The following is a 13,702-nucleotide window of genomic DNA, read 5'->3' on the forward strand; positions in this document are numbered from 1 at the left end:
ACAGATATTGAGCCTGCACTGTGCAAGAAGATGCCGAGGACAGAGGTAAAATCGAGCACCCAGCGTCCAGTTGCTTCTAAGATCACCATGGATGACTGTGTTCATGTTACATATGTACACAGTGTGTCGGAGCTGCCTTACTTTCATGTAGGTTAAATTTTGAGTTGCTAAGAAAGAGTGTGTGTGAACAGAGTCCATTGGCTGAAAGTTTGAAAATGACTCACAGGGCACAGAGCTCATCATTGCTGTCTCAGCAGCATGTGGTGGCATTCATAGGACAGTGTAAGCATTTTCATATACTGCATTATAATTTTCTCCATCATCTTAGAGCTTCCATGATACAGGCTATTTCGCAATTTATCTGCAAAACCTAATATCCTCTCTGGTGTAAACGAGTAGCTGTTTGTATTTGGCAGGGGCGGGAGTGCCTTGGTGGTGGCTCCTTGAACCACAAGGCTATAAACACTGTACACTGACATCCTTTGTATGCCCCATAGTGGACACCTGAAATAGTCCCTTCGTATCATTTTCAGTTATCCTATTGGCATCAGAGAAGGAGACATTATATCCTTTATATAGGATGAGTTTTGAGAAATTGTAGGCATTTGGGTCACCAAGGGCAGCTGGGACCCAGATATTCTGAAGGAGACACCCAGAGAGGAAGATGGCCCAAGTGTTTGAGCACCTGTACCCACGTGGGAGACCTGGACAACACCACCTGGCTGTGGGTGACTAGAAGCACTGCCGCCCCTTTCCCGTTTCATTTTCTCCCTCTGAAGTACTGCCTCTCACTCTCTCAGCCCTCCGCAGAGCACAGCGAGAACTTCTCGCAGAGGAAAGAGGTCAGTGACGGAGCCAAGATGGCATGACCCGCCCATATCCTATTCGGGACATATTTAACACTATCATTACCAGCTCCTCGCTCTTCAGTCGTGAAACAGTGCACTGACACAGTACCTCTGATGTTGGCCAAGAGCTTTTCTGGCCAGCGAAAGGAAACAATCCGTCAGCCACACTATTCCAGGCCCCTCTGACCTGCACAGCCCACACCAGCAAGTGGGCTGATTATAAACGCGGGGATTCCAGTTAGTTCTAGTAAGTGTTGATGGAAGTAAGCAGTCTGTGGAAACAATTCGGAACCAGGTGTTCTGGTCAGAAGTAATTTCCCCACGGGTTAGAGCTCGTCTGGGTGAGACTAAGCGGTGTATGTGAAGACAACTCAGGGTTGCCCCTGCTTTCCAGAGCAGCTCCTGGTGGGAGCGCGTGTACAGCTTCAAGCCCTTGGCACACCTCTTGTTCTGGTGCACAAGTTTTCTCTCTCCATTTAGGTGAGGGGAGCTCATTCTTACTTTAGTCCAAGCAAAGAGAGATTGCAAAATCACACAAGGTGCTTACATCCCACATTTGATTGCTAGGCTACTGGATTTGAACGTAATAATGTACAGTCCCTTGGTTAACAGAATTCCGGGCCTGGGAGCCGAGTGGCAGGTAATACCCATCTCGCAGAGCTCTTAGGGGGTCCGTGGTGATTTTACTGAAAAGCAGACAGCAAGGCTGAGCACATACGTTGGCTATCACTCTAGCCACCTGAAATCTCCTATACACTTTTCCGTGGTCCCTAAAGTACTTCCTACCTACAATAAGCAGGGACAGGAGTTTGTCAAGCACAGAGCCTTTATTTTACACATTATTTCCAAAGAGGACATCGTTTAAGTTGAGCAGCCAACAGGATATATAAGAAAGTGACAACAAAGGTAACTGGCTCAAGTCCCCCTGTGTACCTCATGGACACTGCATGTGTGAGCACCTTGTGTGTCTGGCTTGAGTGAAGGTAAGGCAGTGATTATGCGAACCAGAAGACTGTCCTGTGGTTAGGAAGGCTGCTACATGCATCACACAAAATGCACAACCTGAAAGGTTTCCATCTGCAACCGAAGTTTCCTCAAGCAAGGACGTTTGTGGACAGTGAGGAACACATACAGAGCAACTTGGGCAGAGAGAATGGATAATGCTGTGGGGCGGCGAGGTTAGCACACTGATCAGGAGCCCCGCACAGGAGGAGCCGTCCCAGCGGCAGAGCAGGCTAGGAGGGTGAGCAGCAGCCATCTCCAGCCACCTTGAGTGCCTTCCTGCCTTCACTCTAAGTTGAGCAGCTCCACGTCAAAGATGAGGGTGGCATTGGGAGGGATGACACCGGGGTGGCCCGTGGCTCCGTATGCCACATCAGGGGTGCAGGTCAGCTTCGCCCTCTGCCCCAAGCTCATCTAGCAGGGATGGGGGCAGATGGGGAGAGGAGAAAGAGGACCCAGCTTGATTTAAAAGAGAAAAATGAGATAACTATGGCATTTCCCCAAACCATCCTCATGGTTAACTCTAAAGACCTGAGATGAAATCGTAGAAATTATGCTAAGAGTTGCAATTAATGCAGGGTCTGCCTCAGAATAGCAGAGACTTGATTGTGAGGTAACAGCTCCCACAAAATTGTCTGAAACTCATTCATCCAGCAAATATTACTGGTTATTCAGTAAGCAATGGCCCAAATACTATCATTTATTCCCAGTTGTTCCTCACTCTTCAAAAATGTAAAGAGTTGATGGACATCACATGTACACTGAAGTTGGTGATTGGAACAATTCATTAAAGAAGTTCAGAGATAAGAGGCCACACAAAGTGGTGAGGGCTGACACCCAGCTAATGGAGTTGTCACATGACCTAATACACAACCAGGAAGAACCTGAACCAGGACTCCACAGTTGTCAGGGAACCACTAGACACTGTTGGCCCACTTGGGACAACTGGTGGAATTTGAATTCTGAATTTGGAATAATTAATTCAAAAATTTGAATAGGTTGGCTTATAACACTGTGTCCATGCCGATGTCCTGGTTTTGGTCATTGTAGTGAGGGAAGACACTAACATTCGGGGAAGCTGGATAGAGTACATAGGAACTCCAGTGTCTCTGAAAATATGTGTGTTTTAAGTCTGAAATTCTTTCCAAAAAAGTTGAAAACCAAGACCAAAAATCTTTCTTGGGCTAACCCACCCCAACTCTTCTGCTGTCTCAGTTCCAGGCAGCTGGCCTCCAGCTACTTCAAACAAGCCTAGGAGCGTGATGGACTTGGGGTGAGTCCCCAGTGACACAAAGGAGGCATGCGGGGATGCGAGGCCAAGAGCGGACACCAGATGGCGCTGCCATGCTCTGGTAGTCAGGCAATGCTCTAGGGGTCTGCAGGGTGAAGGAGTTGGATGCAGAGTACTGAGCCCAGATCCCCACTCCCTTTCATGGGTATCCTCAGCCTACCTGGGCTGCACCTTCTTCAAAACCTTTGATGACTTCCTGTTTGCCAATTCGGAACTTGAAAGGTTTGTTTCTGTCTCTGGATGAATCAAATTTCTTCCCATTTTGGAGCATTCCTGTGGAGGCAAGAATAGGGTGGGAAATGCAGTGTTGTGAGTTAACTCCCAGTTCAGATTCAAGGTGCGAGAAATGGAATTCCTCTTTTGCATGAACCTGCTCCTCCTCCACTCCTCCCCACTCGCCCAGCTGCCCATGCAAGAGACCCTGACACTGCCCTCACCTCACCAGGTCCTACACAGCTTTGGACTCCGTCTTCTCCATTTCTATTACCACCACCCTGGGGTCTCACCAAGTCTCCGTCATATCTCACCTGTGGACAGCAATAGCCTCCCAAGGAGTCCTAGTGCTCCACGCCTACTCCTCTAATCCTATCTCCACCCTATACCCAGGCTGATTACTTTTTCCTTTAAATACAGATTCTGATCATATTACTCCCCTGCTAAAACACTTCATAGCTCCCCAGTGCCTACTACTGCCTGCATTAAACTCTCCCCTCCCTCCCCCTTGAGTCCTGTTCAAATCATAACTTTCTCAAATTCCTCTGCACTTCAGTTTTCCCATGCCACTTCCTCAGCCTAAAGGTCTGTCTGCTCAGGCGTTCCAGCCTTGGGTTGAATCCTCCTCTAAGGTTCCCAAGGTTTCCAAAGTTTCCAAAAGTGCAACTCGAAAGGTCAGGTCATCCCTTTCTGCAGTGAACAGTGTAAGGTCTCTCGCTGGCCTCCAGCCTCCATACAGTCAGGGCTGTTTGAGGCCAGAGCAGCCCTGGTGCTCCCTCCAGCAGTTCAGAGCACCCCTCATCTTCCAGCTGCATCCCTGATGTGTGCCTGCACTGGTGACCCTGCCTCAAAGCTCAGAGCTTGTGGAAATGAAGTCAGGCCCTGACTTCTTCCTGTAGCCCGTGGACACTGCTAATGCGATCTGTGGACAGAGGAAGACCTGGCCTGTGCGTCCAGCGATCCCGACACTGGGTTCTGACCTCACTCTGGCGCTAACTCACTGGGTAATGTTGGGCAGATCACTGCTTTCCCCATGCCTCAGATTTTCCACGTTTAACATAGGCAGTTCAGCCGGCTTAGTGTCTGAGCATCTATGAGTTCACTTCCTAATTCCTAGGGAAGCAGTCTTATTCACCTACTTTCTGGTAGGATAAATTGGGCTCTTGCCCTCAGCACTATCTGAGGCAAAGGAGAAAACTCTCTGGCTACACGAGATACACAGATGGGTGCTAAGGAGATCAAATACAAGCTCATGCATACACACGGGTTGCTAAGATATTCAAATACAAGACGCTTATGCACGTTCACATGCACTCACACACACTCAGGAGGAAAGCCCTGACGTCCAAACAGATGCTAAGAAAGTGTTTAGACACACAGATTTACATACATTCATACAGACACGTACTTGGAAAGATGGGCACTTGGATATGCACACACATAGGCTCTCACATTCACAGCTCCATTTATAGACTGGCTTTCTCATCCCTTAATTTCTTCAGGTTTCAGATGACTTCATCTACATCACTACATCAGGCCATTTACAGTTATCTCTTGTTACAAGCACAGCCAAAACCATGCAATCCAGAAACAGATCCATACGTAGGAGTATATGGCTGGGTGATTTGTCAAAGATTTCACTGGAATGTAGCAAGTAAGGAAGATGTTTTGGGTTAATGTAGCTGGATCAACTGTCTCCATAAGGGAAAAACAATGAATATTGACCCCCTATCTAACCCACACACCAAAATCAATTCCAGAAGAATCTCATGAAAGATAAAGCTTCTATAAGATAATAATTGGGGGCTGGCGCTGTGGCATAGTGGGTTAAGACTACCTGTGGTGCCAGCATCCCATATGGGTTGGAGTCCCAGCTGCTTCTCTTCCAATCCAGCTCTCTGCTTATGGCCTGGGAAAGCGGTGGAAGATGGTCCAAATGCTTGGGCCCCTGCACCCATGTGGGAGACCTGGAAGAAGCTCCTGGCTCCAGGCTTTGGATCGGCCCACTTCTGGCCGTTGCAGCATTTGGGGAGTGAACCAGAGGATGGAATACTTTTCTCTCTGTCTCTCCCTCTCTTTATCTTAACTCTACCTCTCAAATAAATAAAATCCTTTTAAAAAAGATAATAAATAGAAGAATATCTACATGTCCTAGAGGTAGACAAATATTTCTAGAACTGCACGCAGAAAGTACTAGCCATAAAAGAAATAGGCTGAAAAGTCTTGAAATTAAGAACTGTTCAGGGGCCTGCATTGTGGCATCGCAGGTTAAGCCACCGCCTGCAACACTGGCATCTCATATGATCACCAGTTGAGTCCTGGTTACTATTCCTCAATCCAGCTCCCTGCTAATGTGCCTGAGAAAGCAGCGGACAATGGCCCAAGTCCTTGGGCCTCTGCACCCACTTGGGAGACCAAGATGGAGTTCCACACTGCCATCTTTGGCCTGTCCCAACCTTGGTCACTGTGCCCATTTGGGGAGTGAACTAGCAGATGGAAGATATTTCTGTCTCTCCCTCTCTGTAACTACCTTTCAAATAAATAAATAAAACAAAACCACTTCTGTTTAAAGGTATCATTAAGAGAGTAAAACAGCATGGCACAACGTGGGAGAAAACTTTTGGAACAGGTATAACCAACGAGAAAGTCATATCTGGAAAACACCACAACTCCTATAAATCAGTAGGAAAAAGGCAGACCATCTTTTTAAATGAAGAAAATTTGAACATGTCTAAAGAGGATATCCAAGTAGCCAGTAGCACCTGAAAGTTCATTGTTCATGAGGGAAATGCAAACCCAAACCACAATGAGATGTTACCAGGCGCCTACCAGACCGGGCCAAAAATAAAACAACAACCTGACAATACCAACCGTTGGTGAACTGGAGCTCCCACTGCCGATGGACGAGGAGGTAGGCACAGCCGCTTTCAAGAGGAGCGTGGCAGGGCTGCTGACGCTGAGCAGGTCCCAGCACTCCCTCTTTGGGGATGCGCCCCAAAGAGACAATGCACATGAGGGGTCTTCAAAAAGTCCTCAGAAAATGCTGCTTATGAAAAACTGTTTTGCACACAAATAATCTTCTAACGCCATTTTCCTATGAACTTTGGGGCGTAGTCCCGTATGTGCGCTAAGAGGCATTTCCAAGACTGCAAACACTTCTTTTCACAGCAACCATCGAAGAGCAGCTGCCTCGCAGCCAGACACCTCAGCAAGGGCCACAGTGACCAAGAACGTGAGCAAGCTCGGGGACAAGAGCCGAGGGGCCTGTGGCTGTGCCTTGTGGAAGTACCATGCCACGCCATTGCTCAGGGCCTCCAAGGACAGATGAGCCCTCAAGTTATTAAGTGCAGCGTAAAGACATCTATCCCTGCCAAGAGGAAGTAGGGGTAGGGGAGCTAACATCCTGGCCGCCATAAGGAAAGCGGCTAACCAGAGGATGGAGCCCGTACCTCTAACACAATGAGACCTTTACAAAAAAAAAAAAGTTAAAAGCAAAACTTTTTTATAATGAAGAGCTGTAAGTAATCTAAGTGTTCATCAACAATAGAAAGGCTGAGTAAATTGTAGTGCTGTCTCACAATGAAACACTGCAGGATTAAAAGGATAAATCTCTGGATAGGGGCAGGCAGCCCTATTTCACCCTCCTGCTAACACAGACCCTGTGGGCATCCATGATGACTCAAGTTGTTGGGTTCCCACCACCTGTGTGGGAGACGTGGGTTGAATTTGCAGCTCCCAGCTTTAACCTGGCCTGGCCTTGGCCTCTGTGGGCATTTAAGGAGAGAACCAGCAAAAAGGACCTGCCGCCTCCAGACTGAGTCTCCCATGTGGGTGACAGGGACCCAAGCACTTGAGCCATCACCTGCTGCCTCCCAGGGTGCGCACTGGCAGGAAACAGAACTGGAAGCAGAGCCAGAGCCTGAACCCAGACACTCCAGTCTGGGATGTGGATGTCCCAAGGGGCATCGTGTGCCCAATCCTTGCTCCTAAAGTTTTTTTTTTATTGATTTTTATTTATTTGAAAGACAGAGACAAATACCTTCTGTCTGCTTGTTCACTCTTCAAATACCCACTACAGCCAGAGCTGGGCCAGGCCAAAGCCACAAGCCTAGAACTCAACCTGGGTCCCACACACAGGGAGCAGGAACCCAAAATACTTGAGCCATCACCGGCTGCCTCCCAGGGTGTGCCTTGACAGGAAGCTAGATTGGAAGCTGATCAAGGACTCGAACCCAGACACTTGGATATGGGATGAAGGCATCCCAAGCAGCGTCCTGACTACGGTGCCAAATGTGTATTTATATTTAAAAGTTCACCAAAAGTCCCATACGGCCTCCTGCTATGTTTGATGCCCAAACCAATCACTCAGAGCTGATGTTTGTGTTCAGTGGACATCGCCTGCTCTGGGTATGCATCGTGAAAAGACTACAAAAGCATGTTGTGGTTTCAGTAACTTGATAAACACTGGTCTGTCCACAACATGCAGAACAGACAAATCAATTACCTGGGTCAGAGGCCCCAGACGACCCACAGTAATTAGGCCACATCACCAGAAGATAAAACACAGCTCCAGCCCGCTGACGTCAGCCACTGGCAACACAACTGTTGGGAAACATCCACACTGTCTGCCTGGAACTATCCTGGTGCTTCACACTGGCCCCGAGAACTGCTAAAAATGGCCCCATCTGCATCCGTCTCCAGAGTCAAGGTGGCTTGCTGTATGCTAAGTCACTGTCACCCACCGAGTTTGCCACGTTGGGAAGCAAGTCACAAGGCAGAGTGCTCACCCCCCTTGGAACAAACACCTGCTCATACCCGTCCTGCCAGCAGGCCTGGAGAACCCATCTAGGACACTGCGGAGCCCGGGAGCCTTCAGCTACAGCGCATCCAAGAGGGTCAGCAGAGAGGTGGGCTCCCCCCCGCATGGGAGACGAGCCCCTCCACCACTCATGCGCACACTGCGTCCTGGCCTCGGGATGTCCTCGCCCCACCCTCACCACAGCCCTCCTCCAGGAGCCCAGCACAGGAGGTGCTGCATTGAGCAGGCTCTGAAAAGGGAAAAGAAATTCGAGGACGCCAACTTCCTCCCCTCTGAAGAAGCGGAGGGATGGAAAGGGAGTCTGTCGGGGGTTTCCGGGCTCTTGGAGCTTCCAGGGAGGTTTCCAAACGTCGCACAGATCCAGGAAGGCCAGGCCGCCCCTCCCCGCCTGCCACAGAGGGAAGGGGACCGGGGAGCTTGACTCGCCCAGAGGCTGGCACCATGGTGGCCTTTGCTGGTGTAAGTGGGGGCACTGCCTTTGCAAGCCCCCTCTCCCATTCCCATAGAAAGGACGGTGGCAGGGAGAGCAGGCTGCCCCGGGCCGCAGGCCGGAGCCGGGAGCTGCAGCCCTGCGTGAGCGAGGGCGGGCAGAGGGAGGCCTACCTGTGTAGTGCACCACACACGTTTGGCCCTTCTTGGGAAACGTCCTCCCTGCAAGGAGACATGAAGGCGGGTGAAGGGATGGTCAAGTGTGAATGTGACCAGAGCTCGGGCCCGCCCTGCCCTGCAAACCCGAGAAACGGAGGGCTCTGGGCCTGGTCTGGGCCACAAGTCACAGTCACTGCTCTCTGGCCTGGTTTTGAACTCTATGCCCTTGGCTTCCTCAACTCCTGTCTCTGGTTGGTTTTCCCTTTCTCGGCTCCCTTTACTTCTCTTCATCCATTCCACAAGCATTTACGGACAGCTTACCGCGTGCTAGGCCTGGACTGGATTCCAGGGACGCGATATATGAACTCATGAGGAAGTTAGGAAAATATACTGAAGTATGAGATTCTAATGCAGAGTGCTGACCGCTGGCGAGGAGGAACAAACATAATCATTCTCGACAGTTACTGAGTGCCTGGCGTGTGCCCGGCCTGTGCCTGGTCCCGGGGATAGAGCAGTGAACAATACAGACCAGTTTTGTGAACTTGGTTAGAATTTGCTTTCTAAAGGAGTGAGACAAACGGTAAGCAAATAAATAAGTAGGGATTGTGATAAGTGCATTAACGACAATAAACACAATGATGAGTTGGAGACACAGTGGGTGTGCCCTTTTAAAAGCAGTGGTCCAGGGTGGTCCAGGGTGGTCTGGGAAAGGGGCACCTTTGAGCTGGGATGGGAAGGATGAGCAGAATTCTGGGAAGAGGAGGTAACAAGGTCATGGACCAGGGGCAGGAGAGGACGGGCGGGGCAGGGAGGCTGGCAAGGTGGGTGGGGGGAGCAGGAGTTGGATGCTGCAGGACCCAGAACCATTTCAATCCTGAGTGCAACAGGAAACCACAGGGGGATTTTGAGCAGGAGGAATGACATAATCTGAATTAAGATTTTATAAGATCCCCGTGGCTGCTGTGTGTAGGATGGATGGGCTCCTGTTGCAATAATCCAGACAAGAAATCGATGAGGGCTTCAATTAAGGCAGTGGCAGCAGAGAAGAGAGCAGAGTAGATCTGAGATAGATTTGGGAAGTGGAGCTGACAGGGCATGGGAAACAGACTGAGCAGGGGTCCGGGATGTAGGAAAAGTGGGACGAGGCTTGGAGTGGCTGCTTCGGGCTGGCGGAGAGGGTGCGGGGCTTCGTTCCCTGAGTTGGGAAGGCTGAGGAGGGACAGATTCGTGGGGGTGGCAATCTTGCGATGCCTAGCAGACATCTGAGGCTGCAGTGGGCAGATGGGAGTCTGCATGGGAGGTATAAATGTAATGCCATGGGGCCAGATAGCAAAAACCAGGCAAGGCACCGGCCAGGCCAACATAAACAGGACTCTGGAGCGGGGAGGAGGGCAACCGAGTGACAGGGGAGCCAAGGAGAATGTCAGGGAGATGATGGGGAAAGGGGGCCCAGAGGATGAGCAGGAATTTGCCAGAAGGGACAGAATCCGGGAAGAGGGAGCGCCCGTCGGCTCGGGTGGAAATGGCAGGAGCCCTCTTCCACCACTGGGACCTGGGGTCTAGCACACAGCAGGTGTTCAGTAAATATTTGCTGAGCCAGTGCTGTGTTGAACAACTTGCAGGCAGCTTGGGGAAGCTGGAGAAAAAGGTGGTGGCGGGCGTGAGAAGAGGTAGACACAAGGGAAGTTCTAGGTGGATGGCGCTGCCTGTCAGAGAAAGGAGAGAGGAGATGCCTGGGGGAGGGGCATGGCCAAAAACGTCTTTTAAAAAGGGTCCTCAGGCTGAATGGGAGTGAGAGTGAGACCGGGAGGCCGGACTGAAGGCAGGGAGGTGAGTCGGAAAGTGCAGAGCAGGCCGGAGGCTCAAGTGTCCCCTGGGACGCAGCGCCACGTTCCCCGAGGGGGCAGAGGCCTGCACCCCAGGGGCGATCCGGGCTGCGGGCTGGGCGGTCCCGGGGCCACTGCCTCTCAGGAGGGAGCTGGCCTGCAGCCAGCAAACCCTGCTGGGGAGGGGCCGCCAGTGCATCTGAGACAAGTTCGCTCCCCCAGCCCTGCAGTCGTGAGGGCTCCTGTTTGAGAAATAAAGAGATGTCCGCCCAGACCCTCACGGGGAGTTGGGGAAGTCAGCAGGGCTAGTTGCACTCGCGGACTCTACGGTCTCCTGGGCCACCCAGGCGGAGGTGGAGCTGTGGGCGCAGAGGCTCCAGTTTGGCAGCCAGGGACTTGGACAGGGGAATGCGAGGGGCGCAGAGGACGAGGCGCGACGCGGAGGCGACCCGGGAAACGCCCCTGTGTCCTGGCGCGGCTCTGACCCCGGCTTCCTAAAGCCAAGCCCGGGGTGCGCGCGACAGCCCGGCGGAGAGGGGCGCAGGGGCGGGAGGGTCCTTTCCCAGGCGTCCAGCGCTCAACCCGCAGGGCGGGGGAAGCGGGGATGAAACCTGGCCCCAGGGCATCAGCAGCAGCGGCTGGACGAGCGCTTCCAGCAGCCGAGGGTGGCCCAGGCCCCCAGGCGGTGGCGGCCGCAGACCCCGCCTCCGGGCCACCGCCTTCTCCCCGGGGTGAGCGGCGCGAAGGGATAAGGTGGGGATCGCCTCCGAGACCCCAGGAGTCTCGTCGGGGGTCTCCTCCCGCCGCCCCATCCGGGACCCGCTCCGCCCTCACCCCCGCCGCCCCCGGCCACCTCGGCATCAGACCCCCGCCCGCCCGGCTCCGCCCCGGGACCCCTCCTCCTCCCCCGGCTCGGCCACCCGGTACCGTCTCCGGGGGAGATGGTCTCGATCTCCACGCCCATCGCGGTCCCACAGGCCCCGCCTCCGGGGGGGTCCCCGCTGCTGCGCGACCCCTGCTCGGCTCGGCCCGGCCCCGGCCCCGCAGGCGCTCGACTCGCCGCCCCGCCGCCACTGCAGAGCCGGAGGAGGTGCGGCTGGAGTCGGGACCTGCGCGGGGAGGGGCCGCCGGCACGGGGGCGGCGGGGCGGGGCCGCGCGCAAAGGTGGGGTCGCCGGGGCGGGGCCCCAGCGCGGCCAGGCTTTAACCCGCTGACCCGGGAAGGTGGTGAGCGAGACTGACATACACTCGCCCGGCCATCTGGCCACACATCCATGCATGCATGCATGCATCCATCCATCTACCCATCCATCCTTCAAGCCATCTGTCCAATACATAGTTTTTAAATTTACAGATATTTATTTTATTTATTTGAAAGAGAAAGTTGGGGCCGACGCTGTGGCGAAGCGGGTAAAGTCACCGCCTGCAGTACCGGCATCCCATCTGGGCGCTGGTTCGAGACCCGGCTGCTCCACTTCTGTTCCAGCTCTCTACTATGGCCTGGGATAGCAGTAGAAGATGGCCCAGGTGTTTGGGCCCCTGCACCCATGTGGGAGACCCAGAAGAAGCTCCTGGCTTCAGATTGGCGCAGCTCTGGCCGTTGCAGCCACTTGGGGAGTGAACCAGGGGACAGAAGACCTCTCTCTCTCTTTCTCTCTCACCTCTCCTTCCTCCTTCTCTTTCTGTGTAACTCTGACTTTAAGATAAATAAAATAAATCTTAACAAAGGGGTGGGGGAGAGTTATGTTGAGAGGGATATACAGAGAGAAGTCTCCCATCCGCTGGTTCACTCCCGAAAGGAGGCGATGGCCGGGGCTGGGCCAGGTGGAAGCCAGGAGCCCGGAGACCCACCTGGGTCTCCACGTGGATGCGGGAGCCCAAACACTAGGTCCATCTAACACTGCCTTCCCAGGTGCATTAGCAGGGAGCTGGGTCGGAAGTGGAACGGCCTCCGTCCCGTCGCCGGTGGGGGCTTAATCCGCGGAGCCACAACCCGCGCCCCCCAGGACATGTTTACTTAGGGCCCAATCTGTGCTAAGCTCTGGGGAGCCCACCTGGTGCTCCAGACGGGGGGGGGGGGGGGGGGGGCTGGCAATTCAGTCAGCGCTCTAATTAGATGTGCTCAGTGCCAAGGAACTCCGAGAGGGGCCTATCTCGGCTAAACTCTCCCGGTCTGTGGGAGCGGGGGCCTAGCGGGGGACTCCAGTCGGGCGCTCCCCGCCCTCCAGTACCTGCACGCACATCTGTCGGGCTCTCACTGTTCTAGTGAGGACTGCGCCCTGGGGATGCCGTGGAATCGACAGGACGGGCTTCTCCGGGAGTGAAGTCTTGGACAGGGGATTGCAGACACCTGGAGCTCCTCCCGTGCCGGACCCTTCCATTCCAGGACTCCAGAGCGGTAACTCTGAAGGCACTAACATTGCCTTTATGGATGAATGGGACTTGGAAAGACGCTCTCACCCCACCCGCACTCTCACCTGCCTTGTGCCACAAAGTCATGCGTTCTCAGTGCTGACAGGCGGCACTGGCAGGCCGGCATGGGAGGGGCCGCCGGGCAGGGTGCCCGGGTCAGGCCCAGGGGCGTCCATTCCCCAACCCAGTCTAGACTGCCCCTAGGGTCCGGGGCGAGGCGTAGGGGGGAGGCCAGGCGTGTTCAGGACCCCTGGGGGCCGCTCCGGGGGCAGCTGGGTCTGTGGGCTGCCACCGGGGGCGGGAGTATCTGGAGCACCTGCAGGATGGGGCCTTGCCCCTGGGACAGACCCACCAAGAGGCTTCGGTGGAACGCACGATACTCTGTGTACAGAAAAATTTTTTCTGGGGATGTTGTATCGGAAGTTAAAGGGGTCCCAAGACACGTCCTATAACCCCTCCCCCCCCAAAAAAAAAGGGTGATAAACCTTGTCCCGATCTCTTAGACTAAGAATCAAGGAGAAGTTGGGAAAGGGCCAAAACACTTAAAGTAGGGAGAAATTGTGGCCGAATTACAGTAGGAGTCTAACGGGGACTACAACTCCCAGAGACCCATGCGGCAAAGACCGAGTTTATTGGTTAGTAGGCAGACCCTCCCCTTTCGTGACACATGCAAAAGCCAATAGAAAGAGGGCATTGCCGATTTA

At 53.4% G+C, this 13,702-nt stretch overlaps 1 protein-coding gene across 2 annotated transcripts; it reads right to left on the bottom strand.

Moving 5' to 3' along the window:
• Positions 1-1,656: 1,656 nt before the first annotated feature.
• FKBP1B (FKBP prolyl isomerase 1B) lies at positions 1,657-11,723 on the bottom strand. Of its 2 annotated transcripts, none has more exons than XM_051828516.3 (4): positions 11,515-11,723; positions 8,777-8,824; positions 3,302-3,414; positions 1,657-2,309 (listed from the first exon to the last, which is right to left on the bottom strand). In XM_051828516.3, exons 1-4 carry the CDS (start codon positions 11,549-11,551, stop codon positions 2,265-2,267), a joined length of 243 nt encoding a protein of 80 aa, XP_051684476.1. In that variant the 5' UTR covers positions 11,552-11,723; the 3' UTR covers positions 1,657-2,264.
• Between the last annotated feature and the right edge of the window lie 1,979 nt (positions 11,724-13,702).

This window comes from Oryctolagus cuniculus, chromosome 2 (genome assembly GCF_051225735.1).
Source record: "Oryctolagus cuniculus isolate XC-2025 breed Fujian yellow rabbit chromosome 2, ASM5122573v1, whole genome shotgun sequence".
In the NCBI taxonomy this organism is placed as follows: Eukaryota; Metazoa; Chordata; class Mammalia; order Lagomorpha; family Leporidae; genus Oryctolagus; species Oryctolagus cuniculus.